Here is a 13,615-nt window from a genome sequence, read left to right on the forward strand (position 1 = left end):
GTAAAAGCATTAGGCTATTAAAAAAATGATATATGTTTATAAACAATTGACATGATTTTTGACAGATTCTGATCATCCAGAACAGTTGCTTATATAAAGTTCAAGATAAAAATAACTGGAATTAATTAGCAAACATTCATATTTAATTAGGCGCCTAATTATTTATGACGTTACACAAACGTCATAAATAATTAGGCAACTTTCACTGGTGCGAGCAAACAAGCACATTCCTGTCTGTTAGATGCGCGAGAGGCGACACAACAACAAATTCCCAACGTTAAACTGATCGCGCGTTCAATATCGGACACACTAAAGCACTCGTTGGGCAGGAGGAGATTGATGCGGTGGTCTGGGAAGAATCTGGGGTTTTGTTTAAGTTTTTTTTTGGTAATATTTCGAATTAATATCATTAATATCTCATCCTTATATCATGCCTCCGAGCTTCCTCAGAGGACTCTGTGTGGCTCGCAGGCTCATTCACAATCACCTCGTTCACATCGGGTCATTCAATCACCCTGGCCCTGGTCTTGCTCGCTCTCTCGCTCGTCCACCTCGCCACAGAAATATTGCACATATTTTTCATCCGCGCTGCTACCCGCCCGCACAGAGTTAATTATCCGCCTGCATCCCCTCCCATGATTTTTATAAATGTCACAATTTGCCACTTTTATGCCGTTGCAGGACTCTACGTTGCGTATAGGCTAGTTACAAAATGGAGACGAACAGCCAGCTGATTTTATTAATTTATTAAATCGATTCTTGGACATTTCAGATCGATTCTGAATCGTTGCAAATGAGAATCTAGATTCTTCTGTGAATCGATTTTTTTTTGGCACACCCCTAGTGCCTATAGGGGTGGGCCGGAATGGCAGGGGTTGGTGGCAAAGTAAGTATCTGGATATTTGCCACAGGGCGAGGGCTTCGATTACCTCTCTTTTTTGACCATACCTGTTTTTGCATCCCTGAAGATGCTAGTAAACATAATTAAATGTTCACTCTACTGTAACGATAAATTCTCTCTCTCTGTCTGTGTGCATGTGTGTGTGTAGATTGCAGGTGTGGACTATGTCTACTTCATGCAGAAGAACTCCCTGAACCATAGAGAAAGAACTCTTCATATTGAATCCCACAATGAAACCTTCTCCAACAGAGTCATAATCCATGAACTTTGCTGTTACTCGGTGAGAAAAATCTCCCTCACATCTCAAAGGTGGTGTTAAGATGGTGTTCAGCAACTTTATTTTGGTTGCATAATATGATTGAACTAGGGATGTCACAAATACAGGTACTTCGGTACCAAGTCGGTACTGAAATTAAAAAAATGTGACGATACCACCATTTCTTTAGTTGCACTAGTACCGACTCCCGAGTTTATCCTGTACTTGCGGTTGTGCTTCTGTGTTTATATAAGCGCAGGGCTCCAGACTGTAACCGAATATATATATATATATATATATATATATATATATATATATATATATATATATATATATATATATATATATATACACACTATTGTATGTGAATATTAAACTGCAAAATAATATTTTTAAATAGTACTCTTGCATGTTTTGCGTCTCATTGTGAATGACAGGCGCCCATGCGTGGACACGTGCCAACACGCATGTGACGCTCACTGTCATTGTAGCCTCTGCCAACTGCCGAGTGTCACTATATGAGGACACGAATGCATGAACCAAGAATTTACTTTTTCATTTGAGAAAACGGACATATGAACACACACTCAGAGGTCTTCATGGCAACCTGTCAAAATAAAAGTTTGGTGTAACGTTAAAGGTGCCCTAGAATGAAACATTTTATTAACATTGCTATAGTGAAATAATAAGTGTTCAGTACATGGACATCACATACTGAGAGTCTCAAACACCATTGCCTCCTCTATGAAGGTAAATTGATGCTAAATAGAATTGCAAGCGTAGGGTAAGATTTGTGAAAGTGTACATAAGATTGCAAGCCTAAATTAAATTTGCATGCACAAGATAAGTTTTGAAAAGGTGTAAATTGCCTTTCAAGTGTAAGAAAAAAAATATTTGCAGCATTTTACTGTTTTCATAAGTGTAATTCATGTATTGTGAAACTGCAGCTTCATGTTAACGCAAAATAAATATGATCTGTATTCTTCTGACTTCCATTCTTCTGACTTCCATCTGCGCTTACCCTTTTGACACGTTTATTTCGCCAAACTACGGCCAAAAGCATTGCACGCCTGTGAACATCGATTTGCAAGCAGAAAAAAAAAAGAGTCAGGAACTGCGAAATAGATTGAGCGTGTAAAACCAACCTTTGTGTAAAAAAATAAACTGTTGCAACTGTCTAAATGACTTGTTGTGTGCGTAGGGCAAAAAGGCTCCCGAAATAAACCGAATTGCACAGTTCCGTCTTTCTTTAAGCTGCGCTTACAGTTTTGGCACGATTCTGTCACTGACTGAGTTTATCAAGCGCGAGGAGGAAGGCGGGTCCACCTTCTGCTGGAGCCAATCAAATGAGCTGCTCGATTTACTCTTATCTGATTGGTTCAACCAAGTTGGTTCAAACCTCAGACGCCAGAACACATCTTTATCTTCATTTTATTTTTAATGCACAAATACATATAAATAAATAAATAAATAAATAAATAAATAAATAACGATTGCTAAATAAGCTGTGCATTTTAGACGTATGTTTTCATCCTGAATTTGAATGAAATGAAAAGTCATTTAGACAGTTGCAACAGTTTATTTTTTTACACAAAGGTTGGTTTTACACGCTCAATCTATTTCGCAGTTCCTGACTCTGTTTTTTCCGCTTGCAAATCGATGTTCACAGGCGTGCAATGCTTTTGGCCATATTTTGGCGAAATAAACGTGTCAAAAGGGTAAGTGCAGAAAAATGGAAGTCAGAAGAATACAGATCATATTTATTTTGCGTTAACATGAAGCTGCAGTTTCACAATACATGAATTACACTTATGAAAACAGTAAAATGCTGCAAATATTTTTTTCTTACACTTGAAAGGCAATTTACACCTTTGCAAAACTTATCTTGTGCATGCAAATTTAATTTAGGCTTGCAATCTTATGTACTCTTTCACAAATCTTACCCTACGCTTGCAATTCTATATGGCATCAATTTACCTTCATACTCCTCCTTCATATGTAAATCTCGTGCATGAAAAACAGAATGGAAAAACAGGTGATACTCGACATAAAGCCAACTGTGACACAATCGCTGGGATCATTAATATGTACTTGTACTTATTATTTATATTTTATGTCAGTAAATGTGCAATGTCAGGCAGAACTGCGCAGCCGAATCATCAGGTAAACAATCGTCACGCAAGGATAGGGAAAATGCCAGATCATGGACACAAATGTCATGTACCAGGCTGTGAGGGGGACGTGAGGACACTTCATGCCCTTCCCACAGATAAAAAATGTCAACTGTCATGTAGGGCTGTCCTCGACTAAGGATTTAGACAATCGAATAAGAATTGTCGAATCTCTCTATGGTCGACTGATAGTCGAATCATCTATGTGTGTGTGAATGGGTTGGGACTTGGGAGGGGCACTAGTGAGCAGAAGGGTAAAACTTTTTTTTTTTTCCTTTACACACTGCACACAGCAACAACTTTTAATAAAGCGACCAAAACTGCCTGCCAACTGACAGACGAACTGACAATGGCCAAAAGGTAATGTGGTGGATAAACATTAATAAACCGTTTTCTCATAACATGTTAAAGCCGCGATCGAAATACAGAACATCATACAAATATATAAAAGAACATTTTGATAAATAAAAACTGCCTAGAGAGGAAAAGAACACTTTGAGTGCGTTTACATGCACGTTTTGAAGCCGATTGTGCCTAAAGCGGGTGAAGACGTACGCGAAGCTCAGCCCGCGCCTCAGGATCTCACGCTCACCGCCACCTGACACGCACATTATATACGCACGAGCTCAATTTTGAATTGACTGACAGATGAGCTGCACGAAAGCACTCTGTGGTGCAGCAGGATTTTAAACAACTTCCCGAGTGGCCGCGGACAGGCGCTGAATGCTGCCGCCGGTGTGTGTACACTCATTGAACGTGTTCTAATTTTAAAGGCGCAGTGCGAAGCTCAGCGCCCTTAAAGGGGTCGCACACCGATGCTCAGCTCAGCTCAGCGCCGCGACACGTCTTTAAAATATTGAGCACCCCCATATTGCCAAAATGGTATGATCAGTGGTCGAATCAGGCTCCGCATATCGATTGATCGAATCTTCGACTGTTCGGGGTCACCCCTACTGTCATGGTTGATGATTATTATAATTTAACTCAAAATCGTTCATTTGCTCGACCCATTTCACCACGGACAGTTTTTCTAACCTGGGACAATATCAAGCAAGCTTCGCTCAGCGTCTAAAACTGAAGAAAGGGGCAATTCTAACTGTATTCCTGCAAGCAGTAAGTATGATAAAATCTACTTATTGACTGTCTAAACAATTTCTGATTAGGCCATCCTTAAAAATATTTTGGTTTGCAGTAACAGTAAAAAAAATATATTTATTTTTTATATATATTACATTTTATATATAATATATATATATTACATTTTAATGTAAGAAAAAAGTACAATTTTGGTGATGGTGATTACATAGGTATGAATTTAAACAAATTAGCATATTGTGACGTCACTAACTGGGTCTAACTAACTAACACTAACTGCGTCACATGCCTTCGGGCGCATAGGCTAATCGCAGGCTATATAGACCAAGCCTGCAGTCTTTCTCTCATTTACTGAAGCTTTCGCGGATTTGAGCTTTAGCTTTAATTTCTACATTTCCATAACTGTTTATTTCACACCAACATAATTAATTGTTCTGCATCTGCGAGAGTGTGGGCGGGCTTTTGATATCGCAGCTGTACTTCCTGCTCTACTTCCTGCTCTCTACTGCGCAACTCCGGTCCCGAAATCGATACTGCGCAGACTCGGTCCCAAGATTTCGCGCCGTGCAGGCTGCCTAAAAGCTTCAAATCTGCCTAGCGGAAACGGATGATGTCGAGTCGTCCATATTTTTTTACGGTCTATGATATAGACCACAAACAAATTGAAATATTTGTCAAAAACATGTTTATTGCATAAATTTCAGGTGCATTCATTAAGAAAAGGTTCCAACCACCAGCTAGCTGTCATTGACTCATAGCTGTCAACCCTCCCTTTTTTTCCGGCTTTCTCACGTATTTTAGCTCTTTTCCCGCGGTCTTCCCGCTTTAGCATTTTCCCGTGATATGTTCCGTATTTTTACGCTTGATTATGTTAACTCAGAACACGCAACTATCTGTGTTTCTGAAGTGGCTTGCACTTGTTGCTAGACCAACGCATCTGGTGATATAGACTAGTGCAGGGCTTGACATTAAAGGACAACTCCGGGTGAGAAATGAACCTAGGGGTAATTAACAGATGGTCAGCGAGTAGATCGTTCTCTGGGATGCGTTTTCTTGAAAATCCAATGTAAAGAGTTTTATCTTTAAAAACAGATTAGCTTATAACGCTTGTCTATGGGGCACAGGGTAGACACAGGGTGGTAAAATTAAATCGCTAGTTAATACCACTAACAAGGCTCAAAATAGCCTCACACTAACACGGTAGCATAATGAGGGTCCCTACATGCAAACCGAAGCATTGAGAACTTTGTAAGAGTACAAACAGTTTAATAAGAAGATACGTTGTAAACACAGTGCCTTACGCGTTCACGGACAGGCACCATCTTGGAAAACAGTCTCGATGAATCGATCTACGAGCGCTTGTTCTAAGTGAGCTGGTCAATAGGAATTAAGTTTGTGAAATGTAATAACATGGACATTTTTATTTTTATTTATTTATTTTCTCTGTTGTGTTCAGTGTTTTCTTCCGGAAACAACGGACCATATGAGATTCCAAGTCATAGTTCATCACTTAGCAGAGCTCTCGTCGCTCGATGAGTCGAGACTGTTTTCCGAGATGGCGCCTGTCCGTGAACGCGTAAGGCACTATGTCTATAAAGTGTCTATAAAAATAACATCTGTGTTAAATAATGTTTAGAGATTTGTAGTTTTGAATAGATAACATTTTTTTAAACATGAAACTAAACCTCCAGTAGGTGGCAGCAGGTGGCCGTCTTAATGAGCGAGTTCATTGAGACGATTTATTCAAACGCTGAATCGTTTAGTAACACTCTTGTGCAAATAAACAATTTTCGCTGCTAAAATGAAACAAAACACTCAATATTGCATCTAAAATGTAAGTGACGTTAAGTGAATGTTAATTAACTGTTTATGGTCGTATGAAATCAGTGTCATTTTCAGTTGTGATGGTATTCAGGAAACAGCTTAAACACTCAAGTGTTGTAATTTCTCCTCGAGAGGCTGCACGACCGTCAACAGCGCAACCTTGTTATCGTTCATTATATATTATCACCACTATCGTCCCCCACTTACACTAAATTAATGCACAATCATTCTTGCATTTTGGTGATTCGCTAGTTATTTTTTGTTTTAATCAGGCTCTTGTTCGTCGGGCAAGTAAAATTCTCTTTCACTTGTCCCTTCAAAAAAACCTCTGGTCCCGGACAAGTGGACAAGCGTTAATGTCGAGCCTTGTAGTGTATTTGAATATTAAAAAGCAAAAAGTTGTTTTTATGAATTCAACTAATTAAGTAGCAATAACCTACTCTTTACTGGTAAATATTACAGTAAACAAACATCACAGACAATGGCAGACCATTTTTTTCAGACGTTATTTTATTTTTGTAATATTATGTATAAATTTCTGTTTTTTTGAAGAGACACTGCCCCTCTTTCCTTCTTCTTGACAGCCTACATTTAGAATAATAGCTTTGATTAACGTTAATGATGAAAAAGGTTTAAAAATCGTGATTGTTTGGATTGTTTTTCCTGCCTTCGAGCCCCAGCCGTTCACTAAATCAGTGTTTCCCAACCTTTTTTCAGTCATGGCACCCTTTTCTAATTTTGTGGCACCCCCATACATATGTTACGCTATGGGTTTAACAGTACAGATTGCTCACGGTTCGGTTTGTATCACGGTTTTAGCTTCACGGTTTCAGTACGGTTCTGTATTTGCCATGCTCAGGGAAAGAAAGAACTACTGTCAAATAAAAATAAAGAAAATAAGAACAAATAACTTAAATACAAACAGCAGCACAAATAAATACTATTAAGCAAAGATACTAAAAAAAATAAACAATGTTTTTCAGATTTTTCAGGTAGGTCTAACATTAGTTTTTAGGTAGAGAAATGGAATAAATTAATCAAATGTAAAATAACTGCACATTTAACTGTTTAAATGAAAAATTAATCCTTATTAAACTTACAAAAGCTATTCAATCAAGAGCAGTGATTGATGTCTTTATCTTTTGTTTGACATTAAATAGACAGCAGTAAAATCTACTGCCCCTTTAAGACCTAATACAGGGATATGCGTTGTCTTTCTCGACTGTATACAGTTCACTTAAAGGTCCCGTTCTTCGCGATTCCATCTTTCAAGCTTTAGTTAGTTCTTTCAAACTGTAAAATTATAAAGCTCAAAGTTTAATGCCAAGCGAGATATTTTATTTAACAGAAGTTCCCTTTCAAAGCCTACAGTGAACGGCCGCTTTGGACTACACCCCTGCATTTTCTTCAGGAATGACGTCACTAGAACAGTTTGTTGACTAACCCTCCACCCACAAGAACATGCAAAATAGGGGGTGTAGTCTTGTTGCTCTCTCACGTGGAGAAGAGCGCACATTCAGCGCTTGCATCTCCCCGTTATGGTAAGAGGCGGGTCCTTTCCGGGCAAAGTGCGCTAAGCTGCTGTCCAATCACAACACGGGAAGCGCTGGCAGAATCAGAACTCATTACGTATTTCTGAAGGAAGGATTCATAGCACAAGGAAATCATCAGGCCGTGTTTAGGACAGAGGAAACAGCGGTGTACAGATAAGTAAATTGTGTGAAAAAAAACTGTGTTTTTTTACACGTGAACCATGAACTCATGTTATATTGCACACTGTAAACAGAATCAAAGCTTCGAAAACACGCGAAGAACGGGACCTTTATGGCATATACAGACTATGTCTGCTTGGATACTCATCAAGATCGATGTTGACATACTTTTTGTGTGAATTTGTCCGTTCAAGCGCAAGACTTGAAAGAGAAATATTATTTTGTATTACAAAATACAACCATAGATACTTAATCCTTCTAGCTAACGTCACCACCTCAATCCTTCTAGCTAACGTCTCCACCATATAAGTTAAAACGATTAACGTGTCATTAACATGATTTAACAAGGATTTCTATTCATTTTGTGATTTTTTTTATTTTTATAATTTTATATTTTGAGAACTGAAGTATGATGTTTTTGCATGCTTGTATGTCAGAGTACATCAGTCACTGCATAGCCTACACTGTGACTAACCTTATATAACATGCAATATCGTTGACGAAAAAAAGTCAAATCTTAAATGTCTAAAATGTAGTTTAAAAAATAAAAACTTGAACAAAAAGCACTGGTTTTGGTTTTGTTTGGGGGAAAAGTAGGGCCCTATAATTTCCGCGATCACGGAATCGCAGACGGAATCGCGGAATTGGCATATTAACGCGGAATCTGCATATAAACGCGGAATCTGGTGTTAATGCAGATTTCCCCGGAATTTTACATATTTGTAATGAAATTCTGTGTCTTGTGGATGGAGAACGCATGTCTGAGGAAAGTGCAGACCGGGGGAAGCAAATCTTCGCGACACATTTCAGCCCGTCATTTCAGCTCGCCCTTCAAAACAATGAAAGTATGGCGAAGTTGGTCTCCACGGCTCTACTTTCGGCAGCGAAAAAGTTAAGAAACTCGACGCTAACGGCGGTTTCACACTGCACGCGCAGGCGGCGCAGAAGCGCTTTGCGTATGGAGAGCGGGAACCGCGGCTCGTGTATTGCAAATACAAACAAATATTGTCCATTCTGTCAGATTTTCCGGTGTTCTGCTCGACCCCTGTCATCTCGTGCTTTGATTTATAATGGGCACATTAGGCAGCAATGCATATCTGCTGCATATGCGACCTTTTTCCCCTCTGTTCCAAACATATGCATTTAACATGCTGTATATGGGTAGTTTACATGATAAAAGTAACCTTAAAGTTATGATAAGCATCTAGTTTTAATAATTTAAAGGGGTATTTGAAGTTGGGGGACTTCTAGCAGTGTTGTGTTTTCGTGTATTTTTATTTTTCACAGCTCTGGATATCATAATGGTGATTGTTAAACACACAGAACATTTCACTACATGATTTCATGGTGAAATGTGTTATTTTTTCATGTTAATTTTCAGCTTTAAATGTTTTACTTAATAGTACTGTATGTAAAAGATGATTCTGATGATTTTTTTTTTTTTAGTTCTTTATTTTTTTTACTTGAAAGAAAAAGCTAATGGAGCACTTTCATTTTAACTGACATAAACTACTATAATGTATTTTACCAGAAAGTTTAAAGCTAATAACCATTATTATTTGAAGTACTTGAAGTGCAGTGTTATGTTGCATCATATTTGTCCTAAAAAGGAAATGTGATGTTTGTTACCTCAAAAATGTACGGTCATTCCTATTTTTTGTTTTATGTTCTATTATATTAACATTAAAAGCACACTCTTTTTTCACCAAAATAACAGTAAAGGGTAAAACAAACTGAATTGCCAAATATTTTAACAGAAAAAAAGGAATCTGCAAAAATTAAAACGGAAAAAACGGAATTTGCAAAAATTTAAACGGAAATAAACGGAATTTGGGAAAAAATAAAACGGAATTTGGGAAAAAATAAAACGGATTTTATAGGGCCCTAGAAAAGAGTAGGATTCGAGTGGTTGTGCTTCCATTTGCCAGATTTCAATCATTTAAATCCCCCAATCAGAGCTTTTCTGTGAAAAGAACTAGCGCTGTAGCTATATTTAGTAATCAAGTATTCTACCAATTTTTTCACTGATTAATCAAATAATCGGATAAGTACTTTTTCTTTATTAAAGAGCAATACTTAAAGGGGTGATGAATTGTGGAATCAATTTTCCCTTGAGCTTTTGATATATAAAAGGTCATGGTAATATAAGAATATCAAAACTTCCTTGTTAGTCAAAAAAAAGCTTTTATAGACACCAAGCTCAGCAAATGGTCCTGTGCTTTATACTGACTTCAGTGTGTGACGAAACACCGAATCTACAGCGCCTCTAATTCAGTAGCCCCACCCACCGACTCATGGGGGGCTTTTGCAAGCTGGTCAACAACAATAAATATGCAGAGGAAGATTAAGATTTTGCGCTATTCCTGGTTGTGGAAGAACACAGTCGCTGCATAAGCTTCCTTCTGATCCTAATATTAGGAATGAATGGTTGAACTCTATTTTTAAATGGTTACTTCAGCGATTAGCATATGGCTTTGTATCAGTAGAAACCCTGGAGTATATTCAAATGATTGAGACAAGAGATTTATGCATTTTATTTCTGGAAAAATTCCAGAATTGAAATTCCAAATTGACTATATTTGCATCATAGGAGGAATGTTTGCCCAAAGGCTAAAGACTACAGCCATCAGAGGGAGCCATTTCCGCATGTTTTGAACACGTGCATGGGGGATGGGAGATTACACTCAGCTGGCAGGGAGAGCTCAGGTCGCAGCTACAGGCACTCATTTGAACGGAGCTATGGTGAGCAATGTAAGTCTTTTAAAGGGGGGGTGAAACACTCAGTTTCAGTCAGTGTCATGTCAATCTTGAGTACCTATAGAGTAGCATTGCATCCTGCATATCTCCGAAAAGTCTTTATTTTTTAAATAATTATATAAGAAAGATGCGCTGTTCCGAGTCTTTCCGAAAAAAGCCGAGCGGGTGGGGGCGTATCGACTTAGCGACTTGTGTTATTTACATATTTATACTTGAATTATATCGTCGTATTTTTGTCTTTGAAGGTGTACATGTGAGAAGTGCAGTTGTGCACGTGTGTGTGTGTGTTTACGCGTGGTTTGTGTAGACAATTGTAACGTTATTAAGCGGACTGGTTTTGCACGGCAGGCTAAGTTAGTGTTTACATAGAAAGACACGGAATAGTAGCACATTTGAATGAAGAAGCGCGCTTATTTAGTTCAACATATTTCCCCACTCTTTGTGTATTGTTGTTTGGAGTGCTTTTATAATACACAAACATAAAGTTACACATATAGTGGCCAGCTAAACAAATGTACACGCACTACACATCGCATGCTCCATTGATCAATTTCTATATATAGTAATATATATAGTAACTATATGTGATCATGTTTGGGCTACTTGATGAGCATAGGCAAAAACACAGACATTTGAAGCAGTCTAACTCACCGCCCGCGGTTCTAACGTTCGGACCTTTATCGTTGGGACTGCTCCATCATTCAGCATTAGGCGATTGGAAAATCCGGCGTCAAGCTGGGCCTTGTTTATGAAACAGTCGGCACCGAAATGCAGCGAACAGATATAAACATTCGCGCAACTCAGTTGCTGATCCGGAAAAGCAAATTCCATCCACTGTTGCCTTACCGCGGGGTTTTTGGGGAATCTGTGCTGGACTGTCTTGGTCTGGCAACCAAAAACGCACTTTTTGATGTCATTGTTAATTGTGCACATCACCTGTGCAGCGCAGCCTACGAGCCAGCGCTTTGATGGGCGTAGCCTGTTACTTTCGCTCTCTCTCTCTCTCTCACGCTCTTCCGGTAGAATTGTCCGTACGGCCCATACAAGGAAATTCTGCCCCCATTAACGTCAAAGGGGACGCATGATCGCAAAAAACTTGCCGAAACTTATGACTAACCGGAAGTAGTATTTTTGACAAAGAAATACTCCCATCAAACGTCCACCTTAACTTTTGAAACTTTGTCCATGTTTAGTATGGGATTCCATGTCTTTAACAGTGTAAAAAGATCAGTATGCATGAAACAGCATTTCACCCCCCCTTTAACTTCCCAAATTAATTTCTATGAAAGTTAAGCTTGCAAAGGCATGAACTGAAACGCACCAGACTGAACTCACTTTGTGAATGTATGCCGCAAGTGTAGTCGCGATTACCTCAGCTCTCATCATGAGAGTTCATTAATCTCACTCTTGCAGTCAGTGCTCAGTGCTGTGATACTCATGCGGTGACTCACTCATTATATTGAACAGACACGTTAAGTTTTTAATTGTAGTGTCTTCTTCAACTCAGTCATAGTAAACAAGTAGGTGGCTTTGGGAATGGCCTCACTGGGCAGCGAAGCATTCTGGGAATTGTAGTCTTTCATCCCCATGAGACAAAAATACATTTTCCGTCTTTTCTCAGTCTAGAAGGCACCAAATTCAAAAATAATTTCACATTTCTACTTCATTGATGACCCAGTTTAAATACAGTCCCTGACAAAAGTCTTGTCGCTTATCTATTTTCTAGAAATACCTGATATTAACCTGACTTTTAATTCATTCATTAGAAATAGCTCATATGAAAAGCTAAAACGCTCCCAAATGATGTTTCACGAGTTCACACTTACATCAATTAAATAGAGTAAAGATTATGCGTATTTGGCGTGCTGTCCGGGGAGGGCTCCGGGCTCGGAAAATTTGCTCGAACCCAGAGTATCCCCCCCCCGACATGGATAGTTTAGAACTAGATTGCAATTTGTGATTTGTTTTGATATTTATAGCAGTTGATTTAAGTAAGTGCGGAGAAGGGGTGGTGGTGGGATGCTGAGAAACTGTCAATGACAGGAAGGTAAATCGGCTGTCTATATACACCTCCTATCATTGATTAACTGATTAGTTTAATGTGCTCCTCTTGTGTTCCAATTGGGTTAATTATCTGAGCCTGCTCCACCTGTGTTTAATTAGATTTAATTGTTTGCGCGTGCTTCTCCCGAAATTAGTTTGTGAAACTTCAATTAATGCACTGAAATAAATAATTTTCACAGAAAAAATATTTATCATTAAATCAAGACAGAAAGGTCAAATTTTGGCAAGACAAAAGTTTTGTCGCCTATACAGAAATTTAACAAATTTACTGCAAATACAAAAATATGTCAGCAAATTAAGTTGTGGTGCTGTGAGATCCAAGTTTAATATCTTGTATGACTTCCATGAGCTTGAAGGACTGCATCCATGCGGTTTGGCAAGGATTCATACAATTTATTGATGAAGTCATCAGGAATAGCTAAGAAAGCAGTCTTGCATGCCTCCCAGAGTTCATCAATATTCTTTGGTTTCGTCTTCCATGCGTCCTCTTTCATCCTACCCCACATATGCTCAATGATGTTCATGTCTGGTGACTGGGCTGGCCAATCCGGGAGCATCTTGATCTTCTTTGCCTTGAGGAACTTTGATGTGGAGATGGAAGTATGCGATGGAGCACCGTCCTGCTGCAGAATTTGGCCTCTTTTATGGTTGGGAATATAAGAGGTAGCTAAGATTTCTTGGTATTTTAGACTATTGATGTTGCCTTCCACCCTTCAGATCTCTCGCAAACCCCCATACTGGATGTAACCCCAGACCATGATTTTTCCGCCACCAAACTTCACTGTTTTCTGGGTGAATCTCGGATCCATTCGGGCACCAGTAGGTCTCCTGCAAT

The 13,615-nt window shown here is 38.8% G+C and overlaps 1 protein-coding gene across 2 annotated transcripts in view; it reads left to right on the plus strand.

The window, feature by feature from the left end:
• The window catches only part of si:dkey-237i9.1 (SEC14-like protein 1), a 244,779-nt gene that overhangs the window by 37,326 nt on the left and 193,838 nt on the right, over window positions 1-13,615 (plus strand). For both annotated transcript variants that reach the window (XM_067459467.1, XM_067459468.1), the window contains exon 4: window positions 1,050-1,181. In XM_067459467.1, the coding sequence (XP_067315568.1) occupies window positions 1,050-1,181 (132 nt within the window). The remainder of the gene's footprint in view (window positions 1-1,049; window positions 1,182-13,615) is intronic.

Source organism: Pseudorasbora parva, chromosome 12 (assembly GCF_024679245.1).
Source record: "Pseudorasbora parva isolate DD20220531a chromosome 12, ASM2467924v1, whole genome shotgun sequence".
NCBI classification, from domain to species: domain Eukaryota; kingdom Metazoa; phylum Chordata; class Actinopteri; order Cypriniformes; family Gobionidae; genus Pseudorasbora; species Pseudorasbora parva.